This window comes from Sapajus apella, unplaced genomic scaffold (genome assembly GCF_009761245.1).
Source record: "Sapajus apella isolate SASKATOON/1434 unplaced genomic scaffold, GSC_monkey_1.0 scaffold101, whole genome shotgun sequence".
Classification (NCBI taxonomy): Eukaryota; Metazoa; Chordata; class Mammalia; order Primates; family Cebidae; genus Sapajus; species Sapajus apella.
The window spans coordinates 7,021,185-7,036,010 of record NW_022437041.1 but is presented as its reverse complement, the minus strand read 5'-3'; the positions used below and the strand labels follow the sequence as shown (position 1 = coordinate 7,036,010).

Below are 14,826 nucleotides of genomic sequence, written 5' to 3'. Positions count from 1 at the left end.
CCTACATACACTCCACAAGAACATCACTGTTAATCCCCAAATGGCTAACATTTTAGGTTTTTAAGATTTCAGGCAAGGGGGAAAAAAAAAAACACATTCTAAGCTGACATTGCTTATCTTACAAAACAAAGTTACAAGGAAGAAATATCTTGGAAATAGCTCTTAAAATACTACTATGCTCATGAAAGAGAACTTGTGCCCTAAACCAAAGGCTTCTGGGAAGTCTCTGAGCCCCAGAGTGATAATATACCAGATGATTCTGATGTCATGACAAGGTCCATAAATCAAATGATGGCCAGGTGAGTCACTGTTGGCAGTAGCTTTAGGCCAGTCAGTTGTAAGCTCAGCCACTTAGTAGCCCTGTGACCTCTGGTAAACTAATTGATTTTTCTGAGTCTTATGTGTTCATTTATAAATGGCACACACCTAGAGCACAAGAAATTGGAAGTCAATCTGGCATTATCAAGAGCCTCAGAGATCATTCATACACTTTCATTCTAAATTCAATTTCTAAGGCGTTATCCTAAGGAAAAAGAGATGCACACACAGACCTATATATAAGGATATTTATTGAAGCACTATTTATTTATAAGAGTTGGAAAGTTAGAAATAACCTCAAACTTCATCATCAGGAACTAGTTAAATATATTATGATACATCTGCACAATAAAATGCTAAGCAGTCTAAAAACATGATTGGAAAGTTGAACACTGACTGCATATTTTATTACATGTTAAATCTTTTAGGCATGATAATAGTAATGTGGTTATGTGTTTTTTAAGTACATAAGCTACTGAAATATTTATAAATGAAATGATATGCTGCTTTAAAATAACATGGGGGAGAAGGTGGGTGGGAGGACAGATGAAACAGGATTGGTCATGGGGGATAATTGTTCAGTAGAGAGCTTATTAACCCTTTTATCTACCTTTTAATAGGAGTTTTGTTGAGATTTAATTCATATTCCATAGGATTTACTCTTTTGAAGTGTATGAGTGACTTTCAGTATATTTCACAGAGTTGTATAAACATGCCCACTATCTAATTTGGGACATTAACAGTCACTCTCTGCCAGCAAGCATTAGTCTACCTTCTATCTCTATGGATTTGCCTCTTCCAGATATTTTATACAAATAGAATCATACAATCATGTCTCCTTTCGTGTTTGGCTGTTTTCACATAGCATAATGTTCATCCATGTTGTAGTGTGTATCAGCACTTTCTTTTATTATAGAATGAATATTCCATTGTATGGATATACCATTCTACATTTTGTTTATTCGTTCATAGGCTGATGGACAACTTGGGTTGTTTCCTCTTTGAGGTTACTATAAACATTCATGTATACATTTTTGTGTGAATACAGTTTGTTCTCTGGAGCATATACTTCCTGGGTCATATGGTAACTCTATATTTAACATTTTGAGAAATTGTCAAAATGTTTTCCAAAATGGCTGTAGCATTTTACATTCCTATCACTAATATATGAGCATTCCAATATTCTGTCTACTTTTTTTATTATATTTTAAGTTCTGGGATACATGTGTAGAATGTGCAGGTTTGATACCTAGGTATACACATGTCATGGTGGTTTGCTGCACCCATCAACACATCATCTACATTAAGTATTTCTCCTAATGCTATCCCTCCCCTAGTCCCCCACTCACTGACAGGCCCCAGTGTGTGATGTTCCCCTTCCTGTGTCCATGTGTTCTCATTGTTCAAATCCCACTTATGAGTGAGAACATGTGGTGTTTGGTTTTCTGTTCCTGGTATTAGTTTGCTGAGAATGATGGTTTCCAGCTTCATCCATGTCCCCACAAAGGACATAAACTCATCGTTTTTATGGCTGCATAGTATTCCATGGTATATATGTGCCACATTTTCTTTAACCAGTCTATCAATGAATGGCATTTGGGTTGGTTCCAAGTCTTTGCTATTGTGACTAGTGCTGCTTAAACATACATGTGCATATGTCTTTATAGTAGAATAATTTATAATCCTTTGGGTATATACCTAGTAATGGGATTGCTGGGTCAACTGGTATTTCTGGTTCTAGATCCTTGAGGAATTGCCACACTGTCTTCCACAATGGTTGAACTAATTTACACTCCCACCAACAGTGTAAAAGCATTCCTATTTCTCCACAACCTTTCCAGCATCTGTTGCTCCCTGTATTCTGTCCACTTTTACATAAGTTTAAATTTCTCATGAAAAAAGAGTTTTAAAAGTTATGCCTTAAAAAAAGATTAATGGCATGAGAAAAGGCTAATTATTCATTTAAAAATAGGTTATATATAATATATACAATATTATCTGACTGTTTAAAAAAAACTATTTAGCCATGGATAGGAAAAAACTACTAAGCCATACACCAAAGTGCACATGTAGTTATCATCAGGAATCATAAGTTTGAATAATTTGAGAATTCTTTTTACTTTTTCTCCATTTTCCAAGTTTTCTGCAATGACCATGCAGAAACCATTGCAATGACTATTGCTTTTATAATGAGAACCAGAAAAGCTTTTTAAAAATTAAACAAATTTTTAACAACTCAGCAGTATTAGTCTTTGCTCCCTTTCACAGTCTGCATTTTCTGGGCCCTAGAGCCCCAGGAGTCTTTGTAGCTTCTTACTCAGGTTAAAATACGGCATCTATTTTTAGCTGCTGCAGGTGGCCTCTTTGCACATAGAATCATAACTTTTATTTTCTACATCTGAAACACTGCTAATTCTCTATAGTGATTAACTTAGCTGAATTCTCCTCTACCATCTAATTAGATTGGGTTTTTTCACAGTGGAGCACACTGTCTTCAGTGCGTTCTGTACATACAAACAACTTAATAACCATCTTCATATCTATACATTGTTAGGCTGGCTTTTGTGTTGTGGGAATGACTGATTCACTAAGATGTCCAGGATGTTGGCAATCCAGTTGAGGGACGTGGCATAACGGGACCCAGTTCCGCATTCCACTTTCATCCTTGGACTAGACAAGTAACTTCTCTGAGCCCCAATTTCTACCTACACAAGAGGTCAATTGGATCAACAAGCCCTAGATAGACACACAGATAAGTAGATATATAGATAAGACATGCAAACACAAACCCCATTTACTTTTCATTTTACCTTCATCATGGTTTTATGGCTTTATCCTATTTGTGCCTTTTGTCAGCAGGACCCACAGCTTATTTTCTGGAGGTATGAGGTGTAATAAATAAAGATCCCTTCTAAATGAATTAATTAATTTCATTCATACAATTGATATTTATTTATCATGTGCCAGACACAGCTCAAAGCACCCAGAATGTAGTGCTAAACATGCAGGTGAGATCCCTGTTCTCACAAAGTTTATTAGGCTCCAGTTGGGACAGCCAGGTTTTTAAAAAAATCCAGATAGTCATAACTGCCTTAAAGACAATAAAGCACTAAACTGGACAGTTACAGGGTGGGAGCGAGTGCTACTTCAGAGGTGTGTTGCAAAGGAAGCCTCTCTGTGTAGTAGTGAGCCTCTGAGAGGGCCCTTCCACAGTGAATAGGCCTGACTTGAGTAGCCAATAGGGTACTGCAGAAATGATGGTGTGTGATTTCCAAGGCTAGGTCATAAAAGACATTGTGGCTTCTGCTTTGCTTTCTTGATTTGTCTGGTAAAAGTGGGCACTATGTTATGAGGATGCTCAAGCAACCAGTGGACCCATCTACATGGGGAGGACTGAGGCCTCCTAGCAACAACCCACACCACATACGTAAATCATCTTGGAAAGTGATCCTCCAGCCCCAGTCAAGCCTTCAGAAGATACTGACCTTGCCAAAATCTTCCTGCAACCTCAGGAGATACCTCATGCTAAAACCACCCAGGTAAGTCACTTCTGAATTCCTGGTCCAGTTGTTGTTGTTTACGCCACGAAGTTTGAGGGTAAATGTGTTATGCAGATACATAAGTAATAACATAGGCAGCATCTGACCTTAGACCTAAATAACAAGATGGAACCCTCCATGTGAAATTTCTGACATAGAGAACTACAAAAATGAGCTTGGCAGATCTACAAAACAGAAAAAAAAAAATCAGTGTAGCTAGAGTGTGGTGAAAAACAAGTGCAGACTCCTCTCCATCCAACCATGGGTATAGACGCCATGCCGGTGTTGTCTTCAGCTCAGCCCCAGCAATGAGTAGCACCCAATAATCAGGTACTGAATGAATATATACATGAACAAATGAATGAATGAATGAATGCCAGATACCATGTGCATTTCTTCCCCTACAGTTAATCATATTTCACAGAATCACACAGTACTGGACCCAGATTTACAATGCACCCAAATTTGTGCCTTCTAATACACTAATCAAACAAATGTTTGTAACATATGTAATGTATTGTTAAAGTCTACAAATTTCCTACTTGATCCATACTGCCAAGGTTCTAATTTCACTAACTAGAGAGACAAGACTTGAAAGTCTAGGGTTATATCAGAGTCTAAACCCAGGTATCCAGCAGCAACACTGTAAGGGAGCACCTAGTAGAAGTCACGTCAGCTCGTCACCCTATCACTCCGTCTTCAAAAACTGGAACAACGCTTTAAATTATAAATCAGAATCTAAAGGTTGGGAAAAAGAAAACTCATTTAAAAATTAGGAAGGGATATTACTTTCAATGACAATTCTCAGCTCATTGAGGTCCACAGTTTGCAATCTCTTGCTATCCCCAACAGGTAGAATAAGAATCCATGGCTATTTAAATGACCTCAGTCCTGCCTCTAATTCCCTTACATATTCCAGGAATATGCATCCCAGCAATAGAAATTGCTGGAAGTCGCCTCTAACTCCCAGCAATGACACTGAGCTCTAACTCCCAGCTTGTGTGCCTCATTAAAGCTCACAATCTCCCAAACTCTCTCTACTCACTCACTGCCACCTCTGTCAAGATAAAAACTCAATATTGTCTTCCAGTGGGCCACTCTAGAAGCACAGCCTTTCCCACCCACCTATTACTATTTGATCAAAATAGTAGTCATAAATATTATCAGGTTATTAAAATAATCGAAACACACTCCAAACACACACACACACACACACACACACACACACACACACACACGCGGCTCAGAATTCTAACCCATTTTCTTTTCTTTCTTTTTTTTTTTTTTTTTTTGAGACAGAGTCTCACTCTGTCACCAGGTTGGAGTGCAGTGGCAAGATTTCAGCTCATTGCAACCTCTGCCTCCTGGGTTCAAACGAATCTCCTGCCTCAGCCTTCCGGGTAGCTGGGACTACAGGCACCCGCCACCACACCAGGCTAATTTTTGTATTTTTTAGTAGAGACAAGGTTTCACCATGTTGGCCAGGATGGTCTTGATCTCTTGACCTCGTGATCTGCCTGCCTCGGCCTCCCAAAGTACTCGGATTACAGGTGTGAGCCACCTCACCTGGCCACACACGGTGTTTTAAATTTCTCAAAACTTAGAATAAGACGACAATGGAGAGAACATTTTCTTTGGTAGGAAAATTCTAGAAATAGGAATACCTACCCAGGATCAGGCATAGTATTCTCATAACTGGTGCCCCAGGAATTGTACTGTATGTAATTAGCATCCACTGGAATTGTACTCTACATAAAAGGTGTCCCGAGTCATGCGACATAGACTATAATGTAATTCGCGATCCCTGAATTGTGCTGTGATCAGCACAGGTCCCACCTTTGTGAAGTTTCTATAGTCTCTCTACATAGCATCACCTCCAGCCCTTCTAAAAGGGCTGCACATTATATATTTTGTTAATTCAAAATCTGTCCATTGAACGAACACCTGCTGTGTAAAGAAAACTGGTGAGGACCCCTAAGAAAATCAAATGTTGCCTTGAAGAAGCAATTGTCTAGTAGTGAATATAATCCAAGACAGAAAGTTCTGAGTGTTATGAAAGAGGTGTGAGGTCAGTTCTGACACAGTCTATGAATGGGAGAGAGTTTATATTTTTAGTGTTGGGCAGTAGGTACAGGAAAGGAGATTAAGGTAGAGCACCCCTCCAGAGCATCCGTGGGGTAATGAAGTTGGCGGGAGGCCCCTCTGAATTGCAGCTGGTCTTGACAACTTGCTAAAGAGTTTAGTTTTCAGTCTGTAGACTAAGGAGTCAGAGAAGGCCTTGAATTAAAACAACCAGATTGAAACTGTGCATTAGGAAGACTCCTGGGGCTACAGTGTACAAGAGACCAGTCAGAAGTCGGCTGGTGGTAGAGGAGCAGGAGGCGGGGTCCTGTCGCGGGTGTTGCCCAGAGGAGAGTAACTAGGGCACTCTCAGGGAACAGTGGAGACAAGGGGACCCATATGATCAACAGTAAGGAAAGAATTTTAAGTTGGGGTGAAATAAAATGTGTTTTGAGAAGCCGAGGGCACCCCCGTGAGACAGCCAGGGCATGTAAAAAGAAGTGGATAGAATCATGTTTCTCTAAAGGGAAATAAGCTTCCAACCAGACTGGAAGAAATCACAAGCGGAATTCATCCAACATTTTCTACTTAAGTCCTCCCTCTCTCTCCACTAGAGACCTTATATTTATATGTGCAGAATAACATTTCATTCAAAAAATATCATTAAGATTTTCTTAGAATTCTCAGCACACTGCTAACAAACCAGTTTAGGCCCTGTTCTCAGAGAGCTACTTCCCCCACAGAAATGTAAGAATCAATTTGACATTAAAGCATCTTTCAGACTCAAGTTACTCCAAATTCTATCAGGAAGGGAATCAGAGACTGGTTGTGCTCAGCTGGGCATGGCGGTCATGATTCAATCACAGGAGCGCCTGACTGGGTGGACTTTAGAACCACTATCACTGAGAGAAGGAATGGTGTTGGAACAAGGAGGGTGCGGAAGATTAATTCCAGGGCAGAGACACAGAAGGAAGAAAGGCCCAACGGGCTAGACTCAAAATTATAAGATTTCAAAGAGTCTTACAGATAAGGGGGAAAAAGCACTATTTCCTGAAGCAAATGTACTGGGTATCTCTCATCAACAAAATATTCCATGACCTCCTAAGTAGATAATTATGCAAACAGCAAACCATGACTTACACTGGCTTTTGTACTAATGATTACTCCAGTTAATAATGAATATTGAAAGCGATTATGCATATTTCTCTGATGTTCTGATAACTACCAGCACACCCTGCTTTTTATAAGGAAATGTCACTGTAAAGAAAACACCTGTTTAGTATCTCTGGAAAACACAAAGAATATCTAATGAAAAAATTGCCATGCTGTTATCATTTTAAGATACTGTTATCAATTTGTGCAACTTTACTAAAATCTCATTTTAGACCAAATTTAATTAAGTGCTCTGGAGTAATGAATTAATAATGTTTTGAGATTTCTTTAAGCCCCAGGAGACATCTTACCAGAAAGTTTTCAATACTGGGCCATTAGTGTATCATTTTAGGTGTCCACTTTACCTAAAAAAAAACTTGGGGAAGGCATAGACATAATATGTTTGTATTTGAATAATCAGTAATACATAAAAAGGAGAAAAAGTTTTTTAAAAAAAGAAGGTTTTAGTGAACAAAGCTGATAGTTGATACTAGTTTAGAAATATGTTAATCTCCAAAAAGCTTCGGGTCTGAGCTTACCTCATATGTAATGAATGCTAATACTCAGGCCATCAGAGAAACACATGAGGTCGTATTGGCACACAAAAGGAAAAAGGCAGCTAAGGTCTGTTGAGCTGCTACTAAAAAGAGTCGGAACCTTCTGATACCTTGTTCTCAGGATTATTTGTTCTTTTCTTAATCGTCTTCCTTTTTTCTTTTTTTGAGAAAAGATCTCACTGTCACCAAGGCTGAAGTGCTGTGACACAATCACAGCCTCGATTTCTCAAGCTCAGACTATCTTCCTACCTCAGTCTCCCCAGTAGCTGGAACCACAGGCACAAACCACCATCCTAGCTTTTTTTTTTTTTTTTTTTTTGGTAGAAATGAGGTCGCCTTCCATTGACCAGTTTGGTCTGAAGCTACTAGTTTCAAGCAGCCCTCCCACTTCGATCACCCAAAGTGCTGGGATTACAGGTGTGAACCACTGTGCCAAGCCAGGATAATTTTCTGTTAGATAAAATCACTGCAATCAAATGTTGATGGGATCGATTTTCCCACTAAATTCTGCTTAATCTTGGGATAGCATATTTGTATAGTGCTGTATGGTTTTTAAAGCATTGCCTTAAATACTTTGATTTTGAAACCAGTGTGTGAGAAAGGCAAACAGTTGTGATCATTCCTATTAACTATGGTTAAATGACCTACCCAAAGTCACAGAACTAATAAGAGGGGGACATACAACCGGGGAGATGGTGTTCATTCCACTCATTCACCCATGCACTCATTCATGTACTCATTCATCCATTTATCAACTAATGGAGATTACGGATCCAAAGATGAACAAGACCTAGCCTCTGCCCTCAAGTTGTCCACGGTTTAGTAAAGAAGCAAAGGAAAATTCGTGCACTGGCTAGGCTCAGTGGCTCACGCCTGTAATCCCAGCACTTTGGAAGGCCGAGGTGGGTGGATCACGAGGTCAGGAGTTTGAGACCAGCCTGGCCAACATAGCGAAACCCCATGTCTACTAAAAAAATACTTTAAAAACTAGCTGGGCATGGGGGTGGGTGCCTGAAACCCCAGCTACTCAGGAGGCTGAGACAGGAGAATCACTTGAACCTGGGAGGTGGAGGTTGCAGTGAGCCAAGATCGCGCCACTGCACTCCAGCCCAGGCAACACTGCGAGACTCTGTCTCAAAAAAAAAAAAGGAAAGAAAATCCCATACGAAGTGAAACGTGAGCATGAAAAGTGTAGCAAAGGGGTGTATGCAAGGCTTTCAGGTAAGGTCAATTCTGAAATCTGGGTTTCAATAGAGAAAGAAATGGCTAGGGAGTGAGGGGTAAGGGGAAAGACACACGTAGGTCATCTAATTTTGTTCAAATACAAAAGTGTATGTGAGTCCTGGCGGACGCTGGGAGTATGAGGTCAGCAGCAGCCAACTCTTGGCCTTGAATGCCTTACCCTGTGGGCCAAGTTAAGGACAGCCAAGGTGCTTAGGTCCAGAAATATGCTAATCTCCAAAAAGCTTCGTGGGCTAAGCTCACCTCCTATGTAAAAAAGCACACTGGTGTTAAGTTGCATCTCTTTTAATACTGAGATGTCTTGAAGCAAGAATGACTCAAGCCCCAGGTTTGAATGAGTAAGTTGTTTGCTGTAGCCTATGTATGTATACACACATTTTCATACACCCACATGGATACAGTTTATATCCATAATACTACACATAATATATGTATCCTCATGGATTATACAAAACATACACAGAACTCTATAAACTCACATGCAGAGACATCTGAATAATGTGTATATCTAGACTGACTTCTTGGGACATGCTCAGGTGGACATGGGTTACTGAGAGAGGTTACCTGTGCAAGACAACTATCTGTTCTAGGTGATTTCAAATAGTCATTTGCCTAAAGAGTAGGCACTGAATGGGGCTTGGACAAGATGAATTCTAAAGGGAGCTTAAAGCTCCATGGTTTCATATATCACAAGCTTACTTGCATGTAGTTTCCCCATTCTCAACAAATAAAATTCCCCAGTGCTGGTGAAATTATTCCTTTCTGCTGTTCTTTAGTACTCAGGCAGAAAATGTGTTATTGATTTCTGATTCAGCCACAAAAAGTGTGACTTAGAGAAAAGAGCACTGAATGAGGAGTCAGGAAATCTAGATTCTTTCCCTAAACCACGCTCCTTGCTGTCCCCTCCCTTTGTTACTGTGTGACCTTGAACAACTTACTTCACGTCTCTGGGCTTCAGTGTCCCAAGTGTTCAATGAAAGGAGTGGCTGAGTGTTCTACAACTCTATTTCCAGCTCTAAATCCATAAAACCATCCTGTCCCATCCCATCCCATCCCAGCCCATCCCTCAAGATTTAGTTTATCTCTGTGAGCTCTAAAATTCAGGGCTAAAACTGGATTCAAATTACCTATTTTCTAACCAAAGAAGATCCTGCTTCACTCACATTTAAGCCATGCAAATCTTGCATAATTGAAATGATCAGTGCTGTCATTGGTTGCTCTGGTTTAAATTATGCATTGTTGCTATTTGGGGAAAATTTAGACTGGGTCCAGTCTGGGATCACTGGCTGAGAACAATAAGCCCCCAAAGTGAGAAGGATAAAGGCCTCTCCAGACAGGATCTACTTTTAATGCACTGAGCCCAGGGTTTACAAAAACAGCATTGACTGTGTACATTAAAGAACCACCAAAACAGCAAGGGACTGGTAAGTCTGCAGCAAATTCTCCTAGAAGCCACTGACCTTGGCTGCATTTCAGGGGTCAGGCATTCCCCAGGAGGGGCTCAGCAGGCAGGCTTTACCAACGGCCTAGGAACCAATGAGACATCTCATCTAGATGAGTCCCCCTCTCCAAATGTGCGAAGGTAGAGATGATCTGCCCTCTGATTTGTGGAGGTTACCTATGTGGCCTTTGGACCCACTCCAGCAGTCACACCTCACCCACAAGACTGGTCAAAGACCCTGGCCCTCCAATATATAACTGCCTCCACATCTGCATCTAAGTCTTCTAGCCAGCAGTTCCTGGTCCCCGAAGCTAGCTGTTGCCCTCTCTGTTTCCACACCTCCCAGCAGGCAGAAAAACAGAGGCAGCCCAGGCCACAAAGAACAGTTTCAGTGAATCATGCAAAGGTGTCTTTTCAAAATACAGATCCTAAGAACACACATCCCAAGTGGGAACCGCACTCGTCCACCCGGTGGGCCCTCACTGGTTGCTGCCGTACCTACAGGCTCCGCCTTTGGTATTTCAGAAAACCTTTCCCAGGAAAAAACCCACAAGGGACAAGCCTCGGCCCAATCGCATCAGACTGCTTTCCAATAGAGGAGCAAGGTCGAGATTCCGGCCCAGGGAAATCACCGCAAGCCCTGCGCATTGTTCAGACCCCGTCCCCCTTTGCCACTGGCCCCGCCACCCCACCACCGACTCGCAGCACCCCACCCCCAGTCTGGACCATCCATCCACCCGATTAACCCGCCCGCAGCAACTCCCAGCGCAGAAAGTAGGGCAAATGAACACACACCGTCGGTAAAGCAGGAAGCCACAGACCTGGCCAAAGCACCCACCCTGTTACCAACCCCACCCCGCTGCGCAGGGGGCAGCCGGTTCTTGATGTGGCATTTCCACTCCAGGGAAATAGACAGCTTCCTGTAATAATGCATGAATGAGCTCTCGCTGCCCGACTATCAGAATAGCCCATTGCAAACGGCAGCTGTTTCTTCTCAACTCATTACCTGCCTTGCTGAAACCTCGCCTCTTGGCCCCACAGATTACGACGAAGAAAGGGTTATTAAAAGAGAGGCGAAAGAAAGGTTTAATTAAGGAGACCACAGAGTAAGTACCACTTTGATCACAAAGGTAGCTCTTTAAAATATCGGTGCAGCAAGAGGCAATGTCAGAAGTACTAGGAATCCAGGTAAATGGCCCCAAGATTCAGCATCAATCTAACAATGTATTCCTCAGGAGGGCGTGTGAACTTCCATGCTTCATCCATCCTGGTGTCGCCCTGTGGAGAGCCACCATCAATTCCTTCTCACGCACCCTCCATACATCAAGTCTATGCGCTCGCTATTTTTTAAATTTTATTTTTGATTCGGGAGAGGAAGAAGCCGGCCTTAAATTGGTGTCCAATCCTTCTCAGACACCCGCTGCTGCCACCATCCCCACCCCTCACCCCCTTCCCGGCAGGCAGTATCTAATTAAAATGGCAAGAGAGCTCTGCCCCCTTCCCCGAAGGAGTGTGCTGGGATGGAGAGTTGGGGGTGGGGAAGCGTCGAGGCAGCACTGGGATTCCTGGTATTCTGATCTCAAAACAACAGCAAAATGGATTCTATATCAGTGATGTCTTAGTCAATACAATGAAACGGCGTCTGAGGTAATTCACGTGAAGGTAAACGCAAACCAGTGGGGCTGGGGGGAGGGAGGTGCTCTACAAAGGACTGGCCACAGACACGGGGAAACCACACACACACACACACACACACACACACACACACACACACACACGCACGCACACTCCAGGGAGTTCCGGTCTGATTGAGGAAAAGCAGAAAACACATCCCTTTCACCTGCATAAGTTCAGCCATAAAACTGAAACGTTACAGCCACAAAGTCAGAAAGCACAGGCAGGGCTGAGTTAAAGCCATAAATAAAGGTGAGTGGCAGACTGGCATTTCGGGGAGCGCTGAGAGGGCGCCAGGCGCGGGAGGCAGAAAAGGGGGAGGGGGAGGCCGTTGCCATCTACGAGGCCAGCTCGGAGCGGGAGGTTCGGCTCCGCGGGGACGGCCAGCCTCGCAGTGTCATCATGCAGGTAGCTGGGAAACCTGAGGGGCCAGTGCCTGTCTTCCCGCTGGCATTCTTTTTGCAGAAGGGACAATCGGGTCTCGCGCCTTGGCACCAGACAACTGCCCGGGGCGTGCACACACGCACACACACGCACACACACACGCACGCACACACGCCTTTCATTTTAATGCTCTTACACCGGTCCACAATGAAACTGGCATAAGCTGCACGAGCCCTCGGGGCGCCTCGGCCACGGCCAAAGGAAGACGGCACCGCACGGCCCCCGCCGTAGAGGCTCAGCCGGGAGCACCTCGCGGCCCCGAATCAAAACGCGAACCCAGGTTCCGTCCCCGCCGCATTCTCCCGCTGCCGCCCACCAGCCCCGGCCCCGGCCCCAGCCCCCCAGTGAACGCACCAAGCCCATTCACCCTGACCCAAACCCCTGGAAAGAAACCAGAAAACATGTCCTACTCACCCTCAGAGCCGAGAGATCTATTTCATCCAGGCTTCGAGCCGGGGAGTCGCTCGCCATGTCTACTTCTTCGCTGGAGAAATGGACCAAAACCACCCCGAAGCTGCTCCCTTGGAAATTCCACCTTGGTCTATTTCACTCGCGTCCTCATGCGGGTGTCGCGCCACAGGCCCCGGGCCCAGCCTCCCCGCCCACCCCGGCCCCACGGCGCCGGATCTCGGTCCTCCGCGCGTCGGTCCGCCGGGTCCCGGAGCCCAACCTGCGCGGATCTGCAAGCCCGGAGCGGCGGTGCGTGTGGGCTGAGCGCCCCGATCGGCTAAGGGCGCTGGGGCTGCGTGGGTGTATTTAAATGGGACATGCTTCTTTGCCTGTGCGTGGATGGCGGCTGCATTGGCTGTTATAATGAGACACATCAACTCCTCCACTCCGCGGGGGGAGGGCGGGGGTGGAGAACCACACAGAACTGTCTATCTCCGCTTCCTGGGAGGAGTGAAGGGGTGGGGGGAGGTGGAGGAGGCGTGGTCTGGGACTGGGGATCGGCCGCAGAGCTTCCTGACCCGGTGCCTCTGCACCGGCGTGGACGGGGGAGGGGCGCGCAGCCTTTCCGCCCAGGCTTTTGCGGACTCCGCGGGCCGAAGGCGAAGGGCCGTTCCTGAACCTTGACTTGCTTATCACGGGGACCCAAGCTCTATTTTTGTGTGGCCAATTCGTGCACTGCAGCAAAATGGCCCTTCGATCGCATCCTGGAGTTTCTCCGCGAGGTTCAGACGCACTTGCGCTGAGAAAGAGCCGGAGGGAAAAAAGCAACACGTTCCCTCCCCCATTAATTATTTGTGGGGCCGGAGTTTCGCGGGCTGGTGCAAACGGTGCATATAAGGACTTGTGTGCAAGGAAGGGATCCGCCTCCAGGCGCGGAGACGGTGGGGGAGAAGCGCACACGCACAGTGCACCCTGGGCGCCTCGGCAATTTGCAGCTGCGGCGGGGTCGGTCCACCCGCGGTCTCCGGAATGGCGACGCTGGTCCCGGGCGCCGGTCACTCGCCGACTCCGGGTTGGGAGGATTTGCCAGATGCGGGGAAGATGGGAGATCTGAGCGCTCTCCTGGCATCGCCACACCCAGGACCTGCTCGTGTCGCAATTCCCCACGGAAACAGCCGATTGAAATGAGAAGCTTGTTCTCTGGGTGCAGTAGCTGGAAGGCTTCAGGTAACTCCAGAGCCAGCACGGGGTGAGGCAGCACCCACCGCCTCGGCATTCAGCGTTTCTTTCAGGCTGGTTTGCGTGGCAGACCTGCCCAGATTGACGGAGAAAGTTTGGCGGGCGGATAAGAAGTAACGAGGAAGATGTGTACGTGAGAGCGATTTCGCGTCACCCACTTTCTCCTGTACAGGTTGGATGTTTTACAGCGGTATATATGGCCTTGCTTCTGTAATCAAAAGTGGGAAGTCACTTCCCCCAATCCCCGCGCGGCCCTTCTTCTCCCGCCTTAGCCATGCAAAACACATAGAAAGAAAACACTGAAACTGACCTTTTTCCCAAGTACAGCAGTAGCTTTAAAAGCATTCTTTGCTCCTCTGTTAACAGCAGAATGTACTTCTGACCAGTGCACTGATGGTTTCTTAATCATGCAGTGTGAGCATCAGCTGCAAAATAAGGCTTATGAATGAATGAATGAAAGCCAATGCAGTTAGTTCATCATGACTGCGGGCATTAGAGAACTTTGAAACAGCATCTCGTGTACATTGTACTGTTTTTGTTACTGATACTGTACATATTCATAAGCATTGTGGATCAAGCACCATGACTCGTGAAAAGTGTTGCAGCATCTCAATGGCCTCAACAGTTTGGGAGCTTCTGCCTTTGAACGTTGTATGTCAAACGTTTGAACGTGTTATGCTAAAAACGCTACTTGACTTCTCATTTTTTAGTAAAATCATCCGGCTCGACATAGTATGCAGTAAGCCAACACGTCGACATGAAGTTAAAA

At 44.7% G+C, this 14,826-nt stretch overlaps 1 protein-coding gene across 7 annotated transcripts in view; it reads right to left on the bottom strand.

The window, feature by feature from the left end:
• The window catches only part of TNIK (TRAF2 and NCK interacting kinase), a 410,529-nt gene extending 395,703 nt beyond the window's left edge, over nt 1–14,826 (bottom strand). For all 7 annotated transcript variants that reach the window (XM_032258265.1, XM_032258273.1, XM_032258266.1 and 4 more), the window contains exon 1: nt 12,843–14,826. In XM_032258265.1, the coding sequence (XP_032114156.1) occupies nt 12,843–12,899 (57 nt within the window). In that variant the 5' untranslated portion in view covers nt 12,900–14,826. The remainder of the gene's footprint in view (nt 1–12,842) is intronic.